The following is a 24,200-nucleotide window of genomic DNA, read 5'->3' on the forward strand; positions in this document are numbered from 1 at the left end:
TTGTTGGGATCTTTAAATAGAAAGCTTTGACCCGTGTCGACATTTTCAAATTCAGTTGTTGAAGACAAGTTTATTGAGGCGACACTGTTTCCAGATAAATTAACTAACAGGAAGAGAACACAAGTGGCATAATGGTGTGTTAGCGAGCGGCTGGTTATGAACGGAGATCATTCTCTCGTTTTATCGAAGCATCAAAAGTCTTTGCGACTCGACGCTTTTGCCACAAGATTAGCGTATGTTGCATACCTTGACAACATTTTCTTTGTCATGTCTAGATTTAGTTTCAATCCAAATTTGGAACTTTTTTACCATCATTCTAGAAAGTCAAGTTTTTGGGGTCAGCTTTTTTACCTACATTTTTTTAAAATGGAAAATTCTACCTTAATCATTGGATTTGATCATTTGTAAGTGAAGGTTGTCCTAGACATCACCTTCTTCAATTACCAGCTTTTTCTAGAAAGGACAATCTCGCAAAAATATCCGCGAATGGTTGTGTTGATAACAATTCTGAGAACTGTGATGTAAAGATGTTGGAGACAAAACTCGAAACTCGAATGGTTCGTCAATCGAGATTTTCCTACCTTAATGTCTCTATAAGCATTATTATAGATCTCTAGTACATGATCTTTTCTTTTAAATTGTAATTGGTAAACTTCTGTCTAAAAAACCACTCATCGTGTGGTCTCCAGTGCATCGAGTGTGGGAGCGGCTTCCTGGGTGGTGGTGCTGCTGAGGTGTGCGATACATGTTCTGGTGTTGGAGGAGCTATGCAGATGGGAGTCGGGCTTGTCTGTCCGTTGTGCTCCGGCACCGTACACAGTCACAACGCTGCTCGGGTCTGCAGTTCCTGCAAAAAGTAGGTTCTCTACAAAGTTCCTTCGTAGCGTGTTTTCTTTTTCTTACGCTGGAAATGCTGAAGCTCAGGAACAGTGGAAACATAAGTAATGTTGCGAACTAGCTATCTGCTCTGGAATTGAATCAAGTTGAATTGCATTGTTGGTATTGGAATTGCTTGAAAATGTTCAAAAACATCTAGTATGCCGATTATACAGTTCTAGCCATGACCCATTATGACATTATATTGTACTGTTATTGGAAGGGTCGCAGCCTTCTCTTGAGGTTCTTTTTGTTTTTAAAAATAAGTTATTCATGCTGAGAAAGAAGTGGCTTACAACTATGTCCGGTATGTTACTGATTATGCCTCCTACCTAGCAGGGAGTTGAACTAATTCGGAATTGAGACCTAACTATACCTTCAAGTTGTACATACCAACTTGATTCAAAGACTGAGCAGGTCGCCGATAGTAGGTATTGAAATCCAACTTTCTAGACATTTCGCAAAGTTGCGAGCTAATTTCCTTTGTTATACTTCTACTAATTGCAAGCTTGGTTGGAATTTTATCTGACAAATATGACAAGTTCCTAACCAAAAATGTGAAGCTAAAAGATGAACAAATAAGCCAAGGCTCTCTGCGCAAAACAACGGATAGTATGGTCAAAACGACGTGAAGCTCGGTACAGTTGCGCAAGTGGGTCGGCTCAAAGAGTGAAGTTAGCTGTCGGGATCGAGGCGGGACCATCTGGATAATTAATCTGATGGATAATTCAATTCCAAGCACCGCGCCCAACTGCTTCGAGTGGAGCCGCTTACGAAACTGTACTGAGCTACAAGTCGTTTTGACTCGACTATGTCTTTTGTAGTATTTCCCCGAACGCGATGCATTTGAAGAACTAAGTGCTGCAGTAACTTACAATTCAGTGCCTCTAGCGTTCCACTCATCTTAATTCTTTTCTATCAACTGCACCGTTTTCTCTATTTCTATCATTTAGGTTCGTGCATCGAGAATGCGACAGGTCAGATGTGAACTCATCTGAGTTCGTTTGTGCGTCGTGTCGGCGGTCACCCTTAGTGGGTGATATCATGTTGTCTGCAGCTATTGGTCCCGCATCACCACTGGGTGCTGAGTCTGGTACGCTTTGAGTCTTTCCAAATTTTTTAGATTTTGTTTCTTGGTTCTGGCAGCTCTCTTGTGACATTATAAAAAGAATTATTATTAGTGTCAGACTCGATTGCGGCACCATCATCCACATCTGTTTCCGATATGACCCTCAATCCATTTCGGTCAAGTTCACCGGTTAACCCTGCCGCAGTGGTGCCCGACTTTAACGTCGACGTGTACAACATGTCGGAAGGCATTTCGTCACCTGCTACAACAAGCGATTCAGCTCGTAATTCTCCTTTTTATCCCGAGAACTCTCCGTCTGACGTCGACGAGGATTTTGTCCCGGGAAGGTTTGTGAACACTACTGCTAACTTCTGCTGCTTGATCTACGAATGAATCTCTGAATCCTTCCTATATAATTACACGTTCAGCTCACGCGGTGGTTATGCATCTCGTGGTCGTGGAGGGGCAAAGAAAAAACCTGGTCGTGGGAGCTCTTCCAAGACTAGAGGAGCCAAACCACCTGGCGTTGATCCGAGCCTTTTCGCCCCGTCTACACGAGGAAAGCGCGGAAAACGTGGTTCAAAGTTGAATGGAGCTGGAAAAGCGCCCGGCAGTGGACGTGGTCGAGGACGTGGCCGGTATGTTATTTGTATATCATTTTAAGTCTTCCCACAGAATCACTAAAATCACTTCATTATTTATCTTTTGGGGAGTTTTCTCCGCTTTGATCTCTCTGCTACTGCTACTATTTTTTGAGCTTTTACACCAGCTCGTAAACAGTATCTATGGAATCAAAAAAAAAATGGTGAAAACTATGCACTGTTTTGTGTTTGCTGTTTGAATTATAAAATACTTTAGTGGAGCTGCTGCTCATGCACAGCAAAGCGTCGTTTTGCAACAAATTATTATGCAACAACAACAACAACAACAACAATTTCATCAACCACAACCTCAAATACGAGAAGTGTGTTTTCTTCTCTTTTTCTTTCTTTGTTTTTCTTTTTCACTTATTGCTAAGAAATTTTTTTATCTAACCTCTTTAAGTTTTCTATAGAAACCATTCAGGTTGATGAAACTATGTTGGAAGACGACGAAGAACGAAACACTCGCGCAGAGGACGTAGAGTATGTACGCACAGCAGTCATCTGTGATGCTCAAGATCCGTATATGGCACAGGTTCGCGTTCTCAGTTATATTCTGCTTCTGACCTTGTTCTATCTCAAGTAATCTATATCTTATTTAAAAAAATCTAGGCGAGCTTGTGCCTAGTATGTGGAGCAATCGGTAAACCTCATACTCAAGAAAGTTCCATGGTTGCATGCTGCAACTGCGCACAAACTTTCCACACCTATTGTGTTGGTCTTCACGACAAGGTGTTTCCTAAATACATTTAAACCTTATTTTTGACCAATTAGATTCTGATTTTCTCTTCCGTGTCTCTTTTTAGGAAAATTACGAATCCTTTTTTAAGTTAAATCAGGCTGTTGTAACGAGAGGTTGGCGTTGTCTTGACTGCACAGTATGCGAGGGATGTGGAGAAGGCAAAGACGAGTCAAAGCTTCTTTTATGCGAAGAATGCGACGTTTCTTATCACATCTATTGTCTTTCTCCACCTTTGGAGCGCATTCCCAATGGACCCTGGAGGTGCCACTGGTACGTTTGTGCTTTCTTGCCTCAGCAATGTGTACATGGCAAAAATTCGAATATCATCAGTCGTGTGTATCTGTTAGAATTGCTCTGCATGTAGAATTTATTTTATGACACCTCTTTCATATGGGTTTCTGCGCTACTCATTGCTGCTTCTATGACAATTCCACAGTTACCCAGCGCAGTTTTGTTTTTATTTGTAAAGAAAGTGCGCAGTGTTATAGTCACTATTGAAAATAAACTTGTTAAAGGGAATCATCACTGAATAGACAAATTGCAGAATGGTACACGGAGAAAAATTCCTAACTGTAGTACCACTCTTCTGCATCAAATTGATGGCATTTTTCTGAGCATTGGTTGCTTCCAGGTGCATGTTCACAACTCTCCTGATCCATTTCTTGGAGGGTTGCAACCACATAGACTTAATTTTGATCAATCTCACTGACTCTGTCTTTCATCGCAGCAGTGCTTTTATCTTGCTGCATCCTTCGTAATAATCACTCATTCCAAAGATTAGTTTAACATAAAATGATTACTGTGCTGCGAACCTCCTTCAGCGGAGAATTGTCACTGGCCTGTGGTGCAATGTTTTTCGCTAAAATAATCTCTTTACAATTGGGAATGCCGTCCAGTATCTTTTGTAAATTGTTTTGTTCCTTTCCCCATGCTTTTTTTTTACACGTTCTGGGTTATCATAACAACGCTTTCAATTCAACCTCCAGAATCTTTTCTTCCCGTTTTCTACTTCACTAAGCGTTCGGGAACAAATTTCTGAAGTAGTGACGAAAGTATGAAAGAACTAGTGCGAATACTGTTTCTTTGAGGGGGTTGTACTGACTTGTTGTGCGATAATACGTGTGCTATGTTGTAGATATAATAGATGCAATCCAATGCCAAAGAAAGTTTACGTGTTGATCTGTCTGAGTAAAAGTAGCATGAGCGTAATTATTTTTCCCACTTAATCTCTCCCAATCTTCTTTGGCTGTTCTACAAAGGTTTATGCGCTTGTATATCTAACATATTTCGGACACTCATGACTTTAGGTGTGCACGATGTCGGCGATGCAACGTGAGAGTAACTTCCGGAACAGATCTGAACCGCGAAGGCTTGTGCAGTACTTGCAGTTCTCTTCGAAAATGCCCAAAATGCTCAAAGAACTACAATCTTGGCGACAAGATAATCAAGTGCAGTGCATGCGCACGGTAGGCTATATATAGCTATATTACCTAGCTTCTCAATTCCTGTTTTTCTAAGGAAATCAGTAAAATTTGATGTTATTTTTATGATAGTTTCCAATGAAATACAGTGTACATTTTATCACATTTAGCTGGTACCATGGAACGTGCGAGGATCTATACAACGACGAAATGTTAGAATCTGCTTCAGCGAATAAAATGCGTTGCTCTGCATGCCGTCCGAATAGTCGAAACGCTTCAACACTCATGGGTATAGGTGATTGTTAGTTTGTACCGGAATTTACTCGTATTTTCATTCCTTTGGTGCAAAATCTGGGTATCTAATTTGCGTTTTTGCGACAACCACTGTTACCAGTCACCAACGCTGTTTTTTTTTTCGAGTTTTCTTCATAGTAAAGTAGGTCACTGAGGACTTCTTCCCAAATTTTCCCTTATCCTTAATGTGAGATTAAGGATTCTCTTGAGACTTGAGAAATTACATTACCTCTGCTATCGAGGACGTTATGTTATTGTTTCAGGCGACCATTCAAATCTCCTCATATGTGATAATGTGGCGCTAAACAAATCTGCTGAAGAGGTCCTTCAGTCGCGTTTTATGCCTGGTTTATTCCGTCCAAATCCTGTGGATACCTATGGATACCGTTCCGAAAGTTTTGACCACTGTAAGAGCCCCACTTTTTGAACTTAAAAAGAACTAGAACTTTTTGAACTCAGATGTACTTTGTTATGCATATGTAGAAAATTGGTTGTTCTTATTCCAAAATATTAGAATGCTGTTGCAGGGAACGTTTTACGTTAGTTTTTATAGTGAAGTTACTATTTTATGGCTGTCTTGTTCAGACAGCGTAGAAGATGACTATTTACAAGAAGAACTAGAGATACTTTCCTCAAGTAGCCGTGGCCGAGGTATGGGTCGAGGAGGAGGACCCGGACGACGAGTTCCGAAACTTGGTTTGTTTTTAAATGTAACGTTGCTTAAGGATATTACGCTTAGTAGTTATTTGTAAACAGGGGTTGGTGGTTTCTTCGTAAAAATACCTCGTCATCGGCTAATGACTATGGAGGAAGAAACACTAGATGAAGACGGGAACAAAAAACAAAAACGACCGAGAAAACCGCGCCGAAGCCAACTGGAAGATGCGTATCCTCCTGCCATACAGGTAACTTTTGTCAATTGCAAAAATAAGTTTTTCCATTGTAAAAATTCGCCTTGTATGGCTTTCAGGAAGGCTTCTTTGGAATGCGACCGGTCGAGGGCAAAGCTCTCATCGATGCTGTAGTCGAGGAACCGTCGCTAGCAGAGTATGGTAAAGGGCGCACTACCACTGCAGCAGAGGCAGGCGGTCGTGGTCACGAACTCTCTCATGAAGCAACGGAACAGCTTAAAAATGATTTGACAGAGGTATGAAATAGTCATAATGGCTACTTCGGGTAACCTGACGAGTTGGCTCACATGTAGGTCGACATTCTGGAAAATCTCGACATTGGCGAAGTAGACCTTGACAATATGGATATGGATTTCACCAACTGGATGGAAGATGATGAGGACGATGATTTTGATGATAGCTTGAATGGTGAGAACGTTGTGTCTTAGGTTTTATCTCTGTTTTCAAGTGAAAATTACATTCCCAACTTCGCCCACTTCGTCGATGGTTGTTTTGTTAGTCAGATGTATCCTTCGGATCCTTCGCCTATTTACATGATTGCGTTCACTCTTTTTATGGATTCTAGTTGCGCCTGGATTTCACATTGAAACAAGAGGGCACTATCATTACCATTTTTAATACTTAGTTTTTCGTCATCAATCGAATGAAAAGAACTATCGGGGCTGCCTTAGAAACTCACTTTGTGACCCTATGTGATAAAGAAAAGGTTCGGTTGGCGGAAAAAAACGGGAAGATGACAACATTTTCTAGGCTAGATTTAACTATTTCTATTCGAGAGGGTTTAGCAAGGTTAGAGACGAGGGAGTTGTAGAAAGTAGGTTGAGGAGATGGTCCTTTCCATTTCGTTGAAATCATTTTCGTAATGTGAATATTTTTCAAGGAAGAAATAGTGAATTAACCTGTTGTACATTCTCTATTGTTTTTTAAACCTTTTTTTAATAGTCCAAACAGTCCACTGACTTCTCTTATACAAGTAACAGAATCGGGAATTGAAAAATCTGTCGCACGCATTCAGTTCTCTGATTAATTGCATTGATTATTTACTTCTCACTATACTGCGCAAATGCTTCCAGTGCTTTTAAAGAAAAACGAAAGAAGTTATGTCGAAAATGTTCACCCTCTGAATCTGGTACTGTATTATTTCGACTTGTAATCTAGGTGCAATTAATATTCATAAAAACGAAGAATGCATTCATATAGAAGAACAAAAGTTTAGACTAGTATATGGCAGTTGGCCGGAACCAAGCAAACTGTCAGGAAAAGTTTCGTCTGAAAAAGAGTACGATTTACTCAACCCAAAACACTTTCACATTTTTCCTGCAACATGCTTTCGTTTAGTTGTTGTTCACAAGGATACGACAAGACTTTCCGATTAAAGGTGAGCTATAATTACAGGTCAAAATGATCTGAGTTGCAGCGCAGTGGTGGCGCATGGATGACGCTTAAGCAGTTGTGGTCGCAGTGTGATCACAATTGCTTAGGTTGCGCGTCATCACGTTGGGAAGCCGAGTAGAGGTCTCAGCTCGCCGCTTCGCTTAGCAAATGCACCAACTGCGAGTCAGATCGTTTTATCTGGTTGTATGTACTCGTGAGTATTAGGATTAATGTAGGAGTAAGGATTAGTGTTAGTCCTTCTTAATACCTCGCTTAAAGGCAGCATACCACGAATCTGGGGTGGTACGCATTTCAGGTTGAGTATCCGTACACGGGGTCGTAGATTATGGAGACCGGGGTGGTTCCGCTCATTTTTCCCTGAATCACTATATGCAGCCGGCCCCTGAATGCTGTTTTGTACAATGCCTTCTATTGCAGCACGCCACCCTTGCACGCGCGCCGTCCCTTACTGTCTATCGGGGCAGTCCGAATTGATTTCCGACGAATCGCAGGGCGGAGGCGGCGCAAGAGGTGGGGCGTTGCAATAGATGGCGTCGTACAAAACAGCACTCTGGAGGCGGCCGTTTGCAGTGATGCAAGCAGAGATGAGCGGAACTACCCCCGTCTCCATAATCTACGACCCTGTATATGGATACTCCACCTGAATTCCGCACCACCTCAGATTTGTGGTATGCTGTCTTTAATCTGGAGTGAAAACGTTAATTTATTATGACCCTATTCGCGTTCGATATTTGCTTAAAAGTGAGGGTTCGTGAGCGACGAATAAATTTGAGACATCGTTCTGAAAGAATTCGTAGGAAACGAATGTTCACCGCACTGCAACAATCTTGCAAAGGTCACGCTAAAATAAACTGGGAACACTGGATTTACATATAGAAGCCAAATGATAATTTAACTATAATTTATCCGTTTTGATTTTTGTGAAGTTATGCACTGTGAGCCAACGTGGCAAGTTTGATTTGCGGCTAAATTAAAACAAAGTGAACTAAGGGAGTGAGTGGCCATAGATGCGATAGTCGGAGCCGGTGCTCTGGCTCCCTTCGCTTTTGAACGGTTGGTGAAAGGACCTCCCTCAGTTTCAAACTGTTGGCGAAATTATCCCCTTCACTTTTGGACGGTAGGCGAATGGACCCCCTTCACTTGAGCTGCATCCCATGAGCTAAACCCCCTTCACCTGAGGAGGGTCCGGCTTCTCCTTATCGCACCTATGTGAGTGACTGTGTCTTCGATACCTTCTACACTACAGTGTTATTAAAACTCCCAGTTTCCTTATGAGAGAGGAGAGAAAGTTATTGGTTATAGATAAGACTTCTAGTTAGAGGAAGAGATCTTCTCAATATTTTATTGGTTTATATTGCTGCACAACTCACCACTTAGGAACCTCATGGATTTTTTTAGATGCGTTTGATATCGTAAAGGCGGATGGCTTTGAACCAACAACCAACAGCGACTCAGCATTAACACCATCTTCTTCTGCCCCAACAGGACCAACTAGTGGGTCGTGTGTGATTTGAGCTTTTATCTATATTTTGCGATGATTTCTCTTTTTCTCACACTTCCTCCTCGTTTATTTTCTTTTCTGCAGCATTCCCCAATGATGTGACAAATATCGCTCCTGCACCGGCAACACCATCTTTTTTGATGACAAATACTACAAAGTCAATTTCACGAAGCAGCAGCCAAATGGATGGTGTGGAGAAGAACAATCCTACTACGGAACGGTATGTTGGGATTATAGATTAGATTTTTTCTACTGTTCTGTCAGTCATGCTGGATTTTGATATCTATACTTTGACAGTAGTAACCTTTTTGTTGCAGATGGGAAGAAGATGAGCCTCTCGGTAGTCAAGCAACAAAAGCAGCTGTACTTTATGCGAATGAGCGGCACGCCTATTTAAAGGTGAATTTTCGCTTAATTATTAGTTTTCTGGGCGAATGTGGTGAAGTTGGTAAGAGGTTCCACTGCGACTACACAGTTCGAAAGTGCTCCAGAGTCATCTAAGCCGTTCATCTATCCGGGGTCGACAAACTGGTTGCAGATTTGTCTGGGTGGACAGAACTCCGATTTGATCCATCGACTAGATCCACATTGTAGGTGAACGCACGTTCGTAACCCCCAACAATTCCAGATTGCAGTTCAACGCGTTGCACATCCCAAACATATTGAACCGCCAGGGACTCTATCCTTCTTATCGGTTTTCTGCTTGGCCTACTTGAATATCCACAGCGGTGCTGTCTTGTGGTTTGGTGATTATTGAACGTTTAATTATGAGCGTTCAATAACTACCGAAACGCCGAACCACGTCGAAGCGCCGTTCTAGTCACTGTGAATTCTGCTTGCAGCTTTATTGAATACATCCAAGATTAGGTGTAAAAACCTTCAATTTTTTTGAAGTTTAATATTATTTTTAAACTAATCAGGTTAGTACTTCAACCCTTTTTCTTGTTCCACTCGTTGCTGGTATTTATGTTTTTAAGAAGCAAAATTGCTTTTTTCGATTTCAGGAAAAGTATCCTGACTGGAATGATCGCGTGAAGCATATTCAGCGTCTGTGGCGAGTGTTAGACACCGAAAATAGGCAAGATTTTGTGAGTAGAGCTAGAGAAAATCGTGCTAACCGCGGCAAGCAACCGAGAGCAAAACGTGTGATGGTGAGTTCGGTTTTTTTAAATTGGATATTTATGTATTCAAATGTACGTGCATTCGCACCTGTACTTTTTTTTGCATATATTACATATTTTACATATATTTTTATCTACTTCTTTGTACTCATTTTCAGCAGCAACATGCGGCGTCTAACGTCGACGAACGCTTTAAAGTCCCGAATGTGCCTCCTGGTGCTCAGATACGACCGGAGTATTTTCAACATGAAATTGGGGGACAACCAAATCAGGAAGTTGCAGTCCAACAAATTCGTTCGACAGCTCATTTAACTCAACCGGTTAGTACCTCCAACAATTGCATTGGTTTTCTCCACATTGAAGATTGAGGTATCTGTTGGTAGCCAGCGTAAGCTATTTGAATCATTTATCGAAAACTGTCTCACTTGTAGGTTCTCGAACAGTATGAACTAATGCGGACGAGAACCCTTGATCTCCAGAAACATCAACAAGTAAAGATATTTTTATTTCAGCATTTGTTTCTCCTTTTTTCTGTTCAGTGAATTGTTTGGTTTTCGGTGTTGAGCTTTTCATTATTGCAGTTTTATATTCTTTCTTTCTTAACAGGTTATCGAGTCGGATTTGAACAGAATGCGAAAGCAGAAAAAAAATCTTGCTGCAAAGCGTCGTCAGATGATGAAAAGTGCTGGAACGGATGCAGAAGGGAAGCAGATACCGGTAAATGCTTAAATTTTCTTTAGAGATGACTCTTATTCTATTCTCTTACTGTCCCCTCACATTCATCTAGTTTAGGTTGATTTGAATGAACAAGATAGAATGGCCCTGCAAACACTACTGGATCAAATTCCTGCAAGGCAAAAGGTGTGTATCCTACTATATATCATTTTTCACTCTTATAAATCTATGGTTATTGTCGTTTCTTATGTCTGCACTATATCTCGAGAGATTATCAATTCCTGTTTTTCATTGTATGATCCAGTATACGAATTTCACTCAGGATTTGGAATCATGTAAACGAGACCTGAAGTCGCATTTGGCCACCGTTTACGAATTCGAACACAAATGGAACATTATCCGCAACGTGGAGTCAGGAGATGCCATGCGAATGGCTATGGTACAGAGGGCTGTAGTTAGCGGCGCAGCTCCACCCAGTGCTTCTGTAGGAGCTCCAGGCCCTGCCCTTTCGTCACCCGCGGCTATGCAGGGGACTGCCCCTATGTTTCACCCACAGTTGGCAGGAACTTCTCCTCAATTTCAACAGATGCGTGTGCCTCAACAAGTTCCATATGGTACTGTTTGTGGACCTCCCCAGGAATTACTGCAACGAACACCAGTACAGGTTAGTCCATGAGTACTAACAATTGCGCAGTTTTTCCCCATTTTTGTTTATAAGCTTATTGTTTGCTTGATTTTGTCAAGCCAACTACATATCTATTGTTCGCCTTCTGGTATGCAAGTAGAAGACGCTATTAAATATGCCGATGCTCTTTAAAATAATTTCCAAATTTTGAATTTCCTGTTACGGGTTGGATTTATAACAGAAAACGTATTTGTTCATACTGAGTTTGTGTTCTCGCATCAGAATCAGAAAGGTGACATTTTTTTTTTGGTTTATTGCTTTATAAGGTCTAACTACGACATTTTTGATTTTGATTTTTAAACAATAGGGTGTATAGATGAGAATAAAACACCTGTTGTTAGCAAACCAAGAACTAAATTAGCTTGCAAGATGTTCATCCCTGTCTAGGTCCCTCGCGGGCCTGTGTGGACACGTGTACCAGCTCCGGTACTCGGCGGAATTTTATATGAACGGCTCCAAACGTCATTTGAGAAAGAGGTTCTTACTGTTATGCATCTTGAATGTTTTGGAGTTATTATTGTGTTCTGTTGCTCTTGCTTCAGGTTTATGAATGTCTTGATGATGTGGTCAGTAGAATTTCTATGCACTTCGACGGACGCGACCCTGCTCGGGAAGGCAGTGGTATGCTCAAACGTTTGCTTGAGCCCACACTCGGGCAGCAGATGCCGTCTATGAGTGCTCCGTCATCGCAGTTAGCAACAAGTCATCTGATGGACCAGTTGGAGCCTCCCAGACCGAAGAAGAAACGCACTCAACAAAAGAAGGTAGTTGACTTCCCTCGTCATGTGCCTGAATTCTTCTAAACAAGTTGTGATTATTTCAGTTTGAAACTTTGGGCATGGGCAACGAATACGATTTGATGGTGGAGCGTGTGAACACTCAGTTACGTCTCTGTGAGCAGCTCCCCAAGCGAGCATTAGAACCTGCACCTCGTAATCAAGGTGCAGCATTTGCTACCATGGGAATAAGTGACCTTCCAGATCGTCGTGGTAGGTTTGACTTTCAAATTGTCAGTTCGACGTTCACGTAACAGGTTTATTGTTTCAAAGATGGCCAAGCTTTTTTTTTGTAGATAAGCGAGCTTTGATTGGGAACGAATTCGGTAATCTATCATTATCGTTCGTAGACGATTACTACACCGGCCCGGGACGAGGTATTGGGTGTTTGGAAATGACGTGTCTTTCAATGTCTGACCTTGCACCTCAGGCGAATCTTCCCGCATTGTTGGGGTAGGCTGCCGAAATCTATTTCACAAAAGTTTAAGTTCAAATTCTGAGTGTTGCAGCATGCCACCGCCACCAATTTACGAAATGATAGTTGATGCAGAAGATGCTGCTTTTGGCACTTTCGATCAGTGGGTTGTATTCGCTCACGCACTGGATCGGCAGCCATCTGGAGACCATATAAGGGTTGCGAGCAAACTACCTGAATTCACAATTCCACTCGAACCTCGTAGAAAAGTGTTTGACATGGTGCTTTTCTCTTCCTTTTTGATTCCTTTCACTTCTTTTGTGTTTCTTGTTGAAAATAATTCTTTACAAACATATTGAATAATAATCTTCATTCAGAAACCAGAAACCGTTGAAGAGGTTGAAGTTTCTTTGGTTGTCAAAGAAGAGTCAAGTGCACCTCCAGGGGTGGGCGTAGCTGCTCTGTTGGAGCAGTTACGATCTATTCTTGGTGTGGATCAACACATTGATTATCAGCTGGATACTCCACCTTTGTCACCAGAGCCACCTATAAAAAGTGTGTTTCTTTTGCTCCCATCGCTATTTTTATTAGTATTATGTTGCTAATATGACATAGTCATTATCGTAGCTATGCTATTTTTGAAATACATAATATTTTTGAAATAGGTTGTGAAATAGGCTTCAAAAATCTTTATTTTTCATTTTAAGCTGAGAGCGCTGACAATGTGAAACGCGAGCCTGTGGAACCATCACCATCAGCTTCAGGTGGCAAGTGTCGTGCTTGCGATAGGAGCATGGAGGCAGTACTGATTCAACAAACAATGAGCCAGTTGGGTTTGACACCTAGTGACGATGAGGTACCCAATTTTTTTTCTGAAGAATGCTTAACTTATATTTTGGCGTTGCAACATTTTATTTCTTTAGAAGGATGATACAGTTTGTTTCTGCTCGATGAAATGCTACTATCAATTTGTTGCTGCCAGTAAGGTTTGTTGTTCATTTCTTTCAGGTTCCCATGACAGGACAACTATTTGTAATCACTGAAGTTGTATAATCGGTACGGTTTCTCCATGACAGGTTATTCAGGTTGCATTATCTCCTGATCAGCTCACAGCTGCTGAATCACACGTTGATGAAGAAACCCTTGCAAAATTGCGACAAATAAGTGCTGAAAGCTTTGCGAAATGCATAAATCAGGGCAAGGTAACCATTATTAATTTTCTATTATAATATCTACGCCTCAGTTATGTGAGACATGAAAATAGACTCGATTATCGATGTGGTTTGGTTTTGAATTACATGGGCGAATGGACTACTCGTGAACGGTTTTAAAAATAAGCTGAAAATATGGGCAAGCCACTCTATTTTTATTATATTCTTTGAAATACAAGTAAATATCATAACTCGATTCATTTTGTCTTTTTATCGACTTTTCGAAGACCGAATTCCTTTCTTATTTCTTTCTTGTCATGCGCCTCCCTGAGAAAATTTGGCGCGACCAGCATAGGAATGAGGTGACGACTTTGAAATGTTTGAGTCATGCCTGAACGGCAGCGCATCACGAAGCCGACGATGTTCGGATCTCCCCGAGAGTATATAGGAGCAGGGGTGGTGGGGCGGTCGTTGGGTACCCGCAGCCGAATAAGTGCCTGCAGAAGTGGCTGTCGGTAGCCCAGAGCAGGCATATCTTAGGCTATCTCTGATCACTAAGCCACGCCCGTCAATCACCAGGTCATTGAGGTCATGTGCCGTGTTTTTATTGCAATAACGTGATAGAGTTGACTTCTAGGAAGCTTCAAATAGCAAAAAGGCTGCAACATAGCCAGAAGAAAGTGGGGAAAACGTAGAAAATGAAAGTGCTAAAAATGAAGCAAAAACGTAGAGGATTTGTACAAGAATAAAACAAAATCAGAAAACATAAATGAAGCTGAAAATTGAAAACGTTCCAAAATAAAAGTTAAAAGATGTAGAAGCGAGAACCTGGTCTTTGAAAGACGTAGATTTGTGATTGAAAAAAAAAACTATATAGAAGATATAGAATTATATTTGTATTTATACAGACTATTTAATCCACATAAGATACTGCAATAGTTTGGTTTGTACAAGTTTCGATTTGTTTGTTTTACATAAATAAAACACTTTTTTTTTTATTTCTGCCATTTCGTGTGCAACCATTCGATGTATCTCTATACGTAAGCGGTCGATACTCCATACAGAAGCATGTTTTGCACCTCATTAGATGATGAAGGACGAGGTGATGGGCGAGGCATAAGGCAAACGCAACGCAGTGCTCTGCTGACGCTATTAACTGCTGCGCAGAGCAATTAAGGATAGCCGTTGCCAGTCGTTTCCCCTAAGGATAGGTTGTTGCGAAGGCTGCGGGTACCTAACGATACGCACCCGCAGGGGTGTAGTTCATAAGTGAGCACCCTCACTCACATTCTCTCTATTCTTTAAAAAGACCTGTAAAACAGCCTTGAGCCATCTCACTTCTCCAGCGATTAATTCATTTATTACGCGATAGGATGAGCAACACCACCCTCGACTAACGTGCGCAATCCAACTAATACAGCTTAAATAAGCAGCAAGAGGTGATAGTAGACTCGTGACAGTAGACGCGTTGCGATTTGCCATTGCTCAGGCAGCCTTAGAAGCTTTTTTTTTTTTGGATTTCTAGATGGAGTTGGCTGTATCACGTACATGCTCTTGAACTAGACCTCTTTTCTGATCTCTTCACTGAGAGACGTCGTCAATTTCGTGATACGGTGCTTTAAAGGCATCACGAATTTGAGGTGACCGTCCATTTCTTCCTAATTGCCGTAAAGAACGGCCCGGAAGATGCGGCGCCGCACAAAGCTATCGCGCTCCAGTCGAACTCCTTTTAGAAAATAGTGCGCCAGAACGCCCGAAGCCGTATCTTCCGGGCCGTTTTTTACGGTAATTAGGAAGAAATGGACGGAATCATCCCTCTCTCCATACTCTCCCATCCCGTATACGAATACTCCATCTGGAATTCGTACCACCTCAGATTCGTGAAGTGATGCCTTTAATTAGCCGTACGTAAATAGGTAAGATTTAGTATAGCGTGTAATTTTACGTTTTCTCTGGTTTCTGGATGTGAGAGGTTTCAGTAACCATTACCTCTTAGTGTAACCCTCTCACAAACCTTGTTTTTTTTTTCCAAAATCTGGATATTTAGAGATTTGCTATATGTGGGTTATAATATAAGGTAGGTAGGCTCATTATAATAACTTTCATCAGTTTCTACAGTGCTTCTCACACCTAAGAGTGATAAAGGATAAAGTGTCTATCGTTAATCAGCCTGCTTGGGATGCGCCGCCGCGTTCACTTCAATTCAGAATCGTTTGAGGTTTACGAACGCGTGACTAGCCTGAGTATTGACTTGCTGGGGCTAACCGATCTATCAACAGTGTTTTTATCCTCCCAGACAAGTCTGGTACCAATTTATCGAAAGCTGAAAGACTTGGTCGGCTTTCGACGGGAGTCGAACCTTTGATCGATGCTGCAGCCACAGCCGAACCTCTTACCAATTGCGCTACGGCACCATAAAGATCGATACAAGGAATGAAAAAGAAGAGCGTTCTATCATAACAACAGCGTTTTGCTTTTAGCGCTCTGCTTTGCGTACTGTAAATTGCCCTTATATTTCTTCCTATATTCCGCTCTTTTCAAAGTTATTTCGCTAGTGTGGTGAGAATTGAGAAGAACTAGATTAACAAGAAATAACCAGTTTTTTAAAGGCCCTCCCTCACGAATCTGGAATTCCGTTCATTTCTTCCTAATTGCCGTAGAAAACGGCCCGCAAGATACGGCTTCGAGCGGCGCACTATTTTCTACAAGGAGTTCGATTGGAGCGCGCCAGCCGTGTGCGGCGCCGCTTCTTCCCGGCCGTTTTTTACGGCAATTAGGAAGAAATGAACGGAATCACACTCCTCTCCACAATCTACTCTCCCGTATACGAATACTCCACCTGAACTCCGTACCATCTCAGATTCGTGGGGTGCCTTTAATTTCATCCCATAAGTGTCGATTCTCATCATACTTCATTTCTTGATAGAAAGAGATGAGTATGGAGCAGTTGCTATAACTTATCACATTTCAGACATCGTTAGTCCTCAATTCATATTTATAGTGTTCAAGTGGGTAGGACCCTTATTGTTGAAGTTAATTTAAATGTTAATTTCAGATGCGAATGGATCTTCCAGCGGCTCCGGCTCTTCCACCGGACGCGTTCTTGACATCGCCACGCGACACTCGCTACGTAATGGACGAGGGTCGCAGAGATAATGTGCAGGTGCAGTTTGAAGCAGTTATTAAATTGGGCTTTCAGATCTTTAATCTTTTTGTGGTATAGATTATTCGCGTCGCCGACTTGGCTAGCATACACGATGTTTCGCAGCGAAAAGATCCTAGTCGTAATCCAGGAGATGACTGGAAGACCTACAGCCGTGATTTGTTGCAGTCATTTTACAAAATCCAGCAAACAAAACATGTAAGTTTGTTGTTTCATTGAAAAAAGTTTCAACATTATTGTTGCTATTGCTTGCTGTAGTTGTATTTCAGTAGAATACATATGGGTATTGCTCGGATTCTTTTCAGGAGTTGGCTCTCTCTCAGAAAATGGGTGTTGGGTTGGGTACTTCTTCTGAGATAGACCGCCGCGTTTGTGTTCTTTGTGGTGGACTAGGTGACGGTGATCCTGCTCTGTGTGGACGTCTTCTCAACTTGAGTGCCAACCTTTGGGTACATGTGAATTGCGCAATGTGGAGTACAGAGGTAACTCTTTTATATCCTGCTATGCGTCTTCAGTGGAAAGTTCGTGCAGAGAACATAGCTCTGCTTCTATTTCCAAAAACAGTTTTCAATTATATGTAGGTGTTCGAATCCTCCTCTGGAGCCCTTCTACACGTCGATCGAGCTATAGTTCGTGCTGCTGGAGTTATTTGCCATCTTTGTGGACGTGTTGGAGCTAGCGTTCAATGTCATAAGGTTGACTGTAACGTTAACTTTCATCTACCTTGCGCCGCAAAGATACAAACGGCAAAGTTCATCAAAGATAAAGTAGGTTCATCGCTTTTGTTGATCGCGTTTACTTGTGATCTCAAAATTCACTAGCTTTATTCATATCTTTTTTTAATCTCTTTTTGTCTTTTTAACTTCTTCCTTTTCCAGACATTCTTCTGCACAAAACATCCTGAGATTAGCCCAGACGTGATGGTGTCTTCATTAGAAGCACTTCGACGAATCTACATAGAAAGAGATGAAAATGCCTTATTATCTCGGCTATTTGACCTTTCTGATTCGACGACACGCCTGTGCCTTCGACTTGGGGCATTAAGTTTCTTCCAAGTTGGACAGCTTCTTCCAGAACAACTGAAAACTTTCCATAACGCAACACATATATTCCCGGTAAGTCTTTAGTCGCCTTTATACTATGTCTAAGTTCGATCCGAACTAAGGGGTGCTGATATGTCATGTAGCCATCGGTAGTGTCCAGTGCAGTGCGCGACATCGTATTTGAGACAACCTTTAATCAGCATACTATTGATCGGAGTCGCTACGATCCGTCACAGCGACTAGCTTCGTTGCGGTTTGGGTTCCCATTTCAAATCAAACGAATCGTGATCATTTAATGACAACACCGTTGCCATCGTGGTCCGATGCATCGAAATTCAGTAGCGATAGATACGTACCTTCCTACTGTCGTTGTCGAACGTTAGCAAGCAAGCAGCTATGTGTAACTTTTTGATTTGTTTTACCTCCGAGATTTTTCTTTAACAGTTTTAAAATCGCTCTGAAGGAGCTTTTTCAATCTTTTTAGAATGGCTACCATTCAAAACGGTGGTTTTGGTCAGCAAGTGATCTCCGTGCTCGTCAGCTTTATGACTGTCAGATCAAGGACGTTGATCATAGACCTAAATTCATTGTCTCCTGTGATGGACGCACATATGAAGGTGATTCTGCAACAGGTCGGTGCTTTAACAGATGCAGTTCGTTGGAACTTTTTTGTTCTAGTACAATCAATGTGAACAAGTGCTCCATATTCAGAGGCGTGGTCGGAAGTGCTAGCAGCAGTTGAGCGATTGAGAGCAGAAACAGACGCATTGCGTTTCTTTGCAAAAGGTGTTCAGGGAGAGACATTATTTGGTTTAAATGAATCCGCCATTACCAAGATTACCGAATCGGTGCGTGGTTTTGTTGGTTGTTTTCTCATTTCTCTCTTGATCTCTTTTTTGATTTTCCTTCCTAGTGGGAATTGTCTTTGGTTTACTTTGATGTGAAAGAGCGTACTAGGTTCTGTTTAACGTTTACTTAATGTTACACTTACATCATTCTTTTAGGAAATTATTTGCTATCTTTAGGCTAGTAGTTAAATTGCCATCAAAACTAAATAGGATCAAAGATCTCAGACTGTGCCAAGACTGTGAATATCTATGAATGATCTGTTTCCTGCCTCCATTCTCTCATTTGCACTCGTAACTGGCTCAAGGGTTTCAATGCGCTATGAAGTTTCCAATTTGTTATAGTTACATCAAACTAGTGATAATAAGTGTCCAGAGTCTACCCACAAGGACTGGAGCATACCAAGGCATATGCGTATTACATGCGCGTTGGTTCTAGCCATTCGCAGTCCATCAATTGCATCCGCGTACTGCGTCAGTGCCAATGGGTGTACACATTTCTAGACCCAAATGGTGGAGAATGGAGTCGACAGTTTCGGCATTGTTGTTTCTCGTGTAATCCATTTGGATGAAGAGCATTGAACAAGTAGAGGAGACACGTTCTAGTTGTTCAACATCTACACACTACCATATTTTCTTCTTGTGAGCTAGTGAATTCTTATACACGATCAGCCTATTCAGCCTATTTACCTCTGCGTATTCGTAAATTTTTCGTCTTACCTGTTGCTACAGGTTTTTTTTTTTAATTAAGCAGAGGGAGAGTTTTGACAGTCGTTTTTCCGTCAATAGACGTGATTTTCTGTGCTATTTTAGGGCGTGGAAATTGGCATTTTGTTGGGCAGTCGCTGTCTTACTCTTAAAAAAGGATTGTATATCATTTTCGCTTTCGTTGGTATTTGATTGTCTCGTCACTTTTGGCGTTTCCTCTCAACTCTGTCACATGACTGGATATACGAGACTCATTCGCATCTTAAAAAGATTCTCTTCTTCAGGTTTACCTTTAGATTGCTTTTCGGGTTTTCAAAATAGAACCGCCCGTCCTGGTGGTGTCTGGTGTTAAAAGAATGACGTCACCACTGAAGCGATGTTGGTGCTGTTGCAGCTATCACTTTTATTGCTCATGTTACCAGTATTCCACACTTTAGAATTCATTAGTTCATTAGTTAGAGACTAATTCTTGAGAACATGGTAACATGGTACTGTAGCTTTCTCTCAGTGTTTTACCGAAAAAGAGATAGTGAAGGAGGCGATTATGCTATCTTTTGCGCGACAGTTTCAGACAGCGGAGGTATTACAAAACTGTTCGCCATCATTAGATAACCCGAAACAAAGGATCCACACTTTCGTGGCTCAAGTAAAAGCTTAAATTTGGTTTCCCTGGATCGTGTGAATCATTATGATGTGCTGAAAAGTGTTGTCGTCTGTTTCACTATAGAGTTTCGTCGTGAACTTCCTACGACCTCTTGAGACCGAGTCGTAAAAGTAGCCATCAGCGGTCTCATATTATATATAGTCCAGAAAAATTCTATTTCTTCTCTTCAGGAAGTTGGAGCGTAAAGTTTGAGCGATGACCATTGTTACAGCCGATCCACATCTCCTCAAGAGATGAACTACGGTTCGGGTCTCAATTGTTGGAAGAAACCAGTGATTGCGGCCCCATATTTTCTGCGGTGGTACCAACTTCACCAACTGTTCCGCCTTTGCATAGTCCATGGATGAATTCCTCTGCAGTATCATAGACTAGAGGCGGGTGCAGCGCAGTCGGTAAGAGGTTCCGCGTCCTGCACGATCAATCAGTGGTTCGCAACCGCCGTGGTTCCAGCCAAGCCTTTCATCCCATTCGAGTCGATAACTTGGTATCAGACTCGTTTGGTAGAATAAAACACTAACCTAACACATCGGCCAGCCCCCGCAAATCCTTTTATAGACCAGTTACACTTTCGTTAACCTCAAACGATTCTGAGTTGAAGTAAGCGTGGTGGCGCATCCCAAGCGGATTGATTAACGCTCGACACTATCCTCTATCCTTAAATAGGTCTCAGGTTAGAAGCACTGTAGAAACTGATGAAATTCATTGTAATGTGTTCGAATATAACCTACATATAGCAAACACACACACTTCATCATAGACGACTTTTAGTGGGCGATGTCTTCTCACTTTAGTAAGGCCGAGTCTGGGCGAACTCATGAATGATGAACCTCCCCATGGTACAGAAGGTTTATTCGTTGACAATCGCAGGAGAAACAGGAGTCGATTCTATCCCTGTAGAAATAATACCGGGGTGCTTCTGAATCAATGCCAGTCGTTAGGTCACTTCTAGTCCGCGCCTGTACTCTCCGTCTGTGAACTTCCAGTATATTTCCATTGATCGGCTAGAAACCTTCAGGGGATAATAATTGACCTTCATTATCCATTAATTTTCACGAGATTCAAATTGAATGTGATGTTTGCTTGCGAAATATATCGATTGATAAAAAAAGTATGATCTTGCACTGTGGGTCTATTACGTCTCTGCGCACGAGTATAATGATATTTGCTAATATCATATTGTTCAATATACTATTGTTGACTATTATATTATTATTAATATTACTATTATATTATTGATTATTTATTAATTCGTTTGCTTTGGCTGATCACTGTTGAAATATAATCGCAAACATTATACTTACGTCTATGATTGCTCTTCACATGCGTAGAAATGCCCACTTTGTTTGTTGCTGCCTAAAGCTCTCCTACTATAACATTTTTCGCTTTTTCAGTTGCCCGGTGTTGATGGGTTGTTCACCTACACGTTCCGGCATCCCGGCAGCCCTCTACTTGATCTACCCCTAGCTGTAAACCCCTCTGGTTGTGCTCGTTGTGAACCGAGGTTCCGTACTCTCATAAAACACAAACAGCGTGCTCTCGCTAGTGCACCGTCAACTAGGTATGTCAAATGCAGTGAAAAATAAAAAAATAAGAAAATAAGAATAAGAATGAATAAAAAATAAAATCGAAAATAAGAATGTTGTGTGCCTAAACGCGCGCGTTTTTTTCTTCAGTCGTTCATCGCATGACGTTGGTTCAAGCGGTAGCGGACGAACAAGAGGACGAGTTGCATCATCGTTCACGGATGAACTAGCTACAGCTCAGATGCGTGCCATGCTGCAGGCCTCGGGCATTGGTGCAGAGTGGGCACTGGTTAGTTTCGTTTGTTGTAAAATCTTACTCGCACACCTTTTGTTTGAAAAGAGTAGCTTTTTACCTCTGATTTTATCGGAGATTGTACATAGAAGAAAAGTTCATTTTTCGTAGAAATTAGAATTTTAGTTCGCTTCTTTTTTAAACCTTTTTTTATACATTTGCTTGTAGGCTTTGGGTGGGCGTGAGCCGTTTTCTAGTAGTTCACAAAGCTACACACTGTACCAGAAAATGCGAAAAGATTGGCGTCAAACAGTTTATTTGGCCCGGTCCAAGATTCAAGGTCTTGGTTTGTACGCGAAGCGCGACATACACATGGGCGACATGATCATTGAGTATAAGGTAATGATAAGGTTCATAATGACTATTGTTCTCTCTTTCAACAAGGGACTAATGTGAATATTCCCCGGTACGTTTTTATGTGTCTGGTTTTCTAGGGTGAAGTCATTCGTAGTGAAGTGGGTGAAATGCGCGAGAAGAGGTATGTGGCGCAGAACCGTGGGGTCTACATGTTCCGGATAGATGAAGATCTTTTGGTTGATGCCACGATGGCCGGTGGTCCGGCAAGGTAAACTCTTTGTTCTTTGCTTTTTTCGACTGGTATTCTTTCGCAACTTTTTCCTTCTCCAGGTATATAAACCATTCTTGTGATCCGAATTGTTCCACGCGTATTCTCGCTGCTGGTCCTTCGCCAGAAGATAAGAAGATTATTATAACTGCCAATCGTCCTATAAAAGCTTTGGAAGAGGTGAAAAAATATGTTCATTCTTCGATTAAAGTGGCATTTTATTTTATTTTATACCATCCTCCTTATTGTGATTTTTCCAAACAGAAAAGGGCAGAAAAGGAAGAGAAGCATGTGTTTTAGAAAGATGGTCACCGATGTTTCTTCGTTGAAGACTGTGTCTTAGAGGAGGGCTGATGTGACATTTAGAAAAAAGGACAAATGACCTGACTTTAATCAATCCGCTGGGATGCGCCACCGCGTTCATTTCAGTTTAGATTCGTTTGAGGTTTACGAACGCATGTCTAGCTTGTACAGCGATTTGCGGGTGTAGCCGATGTGTCACGTCAGGGGTTTTGTCATCCCAGACCAGTCTCGTATCAGTTCATCGACCGCGGAGGGATGAAAACCTTGGTTTGCTTTGGGACGATATCGAATCATCGACCTCACAGTCGCAAGCTGACCTTTTTATCATTTGTGCTACTCCCGCCCAAAATTTAAGCTAAGACTACTACTAAGGAGATCCGTGATGTGTAATTCTTAACATGGTTTCTGTTGGCCCAAACGTCAAGATCATGCGTATGACATGGTTTGACTCGGTATCAAAGGTAAATGTGCGCTTTTGAAAGGCGTCATTAGCGCACTGCGGCGGTTATCCACAGAACGAAGACTATGGACGTCTATTTGACAGCAAATCTTCAACCGCGTGGCCGCAGCGCTCAGCTTTTGTGCGCTGCGGCCACGTGCTTGGGACATTTGGAAACAGTCGACTATTTTGGAAAACAATAAACTGGTCTTATTTAATCCAAGCGATCAATTTCTGAGCAAAGGAACTATTAGGAGTGAAGAAATTTTTTTTTCGTTTTGCTTGGCATCTTTGAATTCTACTCTTCTTAGACATATGTACGTTCCCGTAGGACTTTGAAGAGCAATTTACTGTGGTGTGAAATGGTTCCACGCAAGATTGGTTGACGTTTGTTTTGCAGAGACACGTCGTAAGAGTGTGACTTAGATACCATATTGTGCCGTTAGATTGATAAAACAATGTCGTCACTAGTCTACTGTCGCGAAATTGCCGGTGCACATTGATTCGCACTGCAGAAAAAAAGCAGGGCTTGGCGGCAAGTCCTCTGAGAAATTCGCGCAAAAATGTTATCAAAGTGAGGCAGACCTCTAATTAGTGATTCTTGACACGTCATGTAATTAATTTGAAATTTTAATTAGTGTTACCAAGGCAAATTTGCAGGGGGTGGTTTGCAAAATTTCAATTATCGTACTACCTAATGGTAGAATTTTTACACTACTTCTTGGAACGTTTCATAACTACTTAGCACAACATGAAATTGTAGTCCACATTATGAGTTTTGAAAGGACCGTCACGTTAATGTCACTTAACAAGTTTGTATTTTTCAGCCGAATGGCTTTTTAGCAGTCACATTTGTTCGCGACATGATCTGTATTGTTCGTAATTTCAGTTAACGTACGATTATCAATTTGAATTGGAGGATACGTCTGACAAGATTCCATGTTTATGTGGAGCTCCGAATTGTGTGAAGTGGATGAACTAG

General features: G+C 41.6%; 1 protein-coding gene across 1 annotated transcript; it reads left to right on the forward strand.

The window, feature by feature from the left end:
* Positions 1 to 156: 156 nt before the first annotated feature.
* Positions 157 to 24,200, forward strand: RB195_010196 (uncharacterized protein; the record flags this gene model as incomplete). The annotated part of the gene is made up of 48 exons (XM_064191079.1): positions 157 to 233; positions 458 to 557; positions 690 to 856; positions 1,830 to 1,969; positions 2,064 to 2,292; positions 2,374 to 2,583; positions 2,804 to 2,909; positions 3,011 to 3,121; positions 3,199 to 3,318; positions 3,417 to 3,598; positions 4,636 to 4,794; positions 4,920 to 5,044; positions 5,307 to 5,450; positions 5,629 to 5,739; positions 5,800 to 5,948; positions 6,014 to 6,190; positions 6,248 to 6,362; positions 8,748 to 8,843; positions 8,935 to 9,070; positions 9,168 to 9,249; positions 9,855 to 10,001; positions 10,130 to 10,291; positions 10,403 to 10,462; positions 10,578 to 10,688; positions 10,764 to 10,832; positions 10,969 to 11,310; positions 11,719 to 11,808; positions 11,874 to 12,095; positions 12,155 to 12,320; positions 12,404 to 12,560; positions 12,617 to 12,803; positions 12,900 to 13,077; positions 13,230 to 13,378; positions 13,446 to 13,508; positions 13,608 to 13,724; positions 16,729 to 16,836; positions 16,897 to 17,034; positions 17,142 to 17,318; positions 17,418 to 17,603; positions 17,715 to 17,951; positions 18,364 to 18,511; positions 18,591 to 18,727; positions 21,488 to 21,654; positions 21,770 to 21,908; positions 22,080 to 22,250; positions 22,346 to 22,476; positions 22,539 to 22,656; positions 24,108 to 24,200. The coding sequence occupies 48 exons, from the start codon at positions 157 to 159 to the stop codon at positions 24,198 to 24,200; spliced, it is 6,906 nt and encodes a 2,301-aa protein (XP_064048662.1).

Source organism: Necator americanus, chromosome III (assembly GCF_031761385.1).
Source record: "Necator americanus strain Aroian chromosome III, whole genome shotgun sequence".
In the NCBI taxonomy this organism is placed as follows: Eukaryota; Metazoa; Nematoda; class Chromadorea; order Rhabditida; family Ancylostomatidae; genus Necator; species Necator americanus.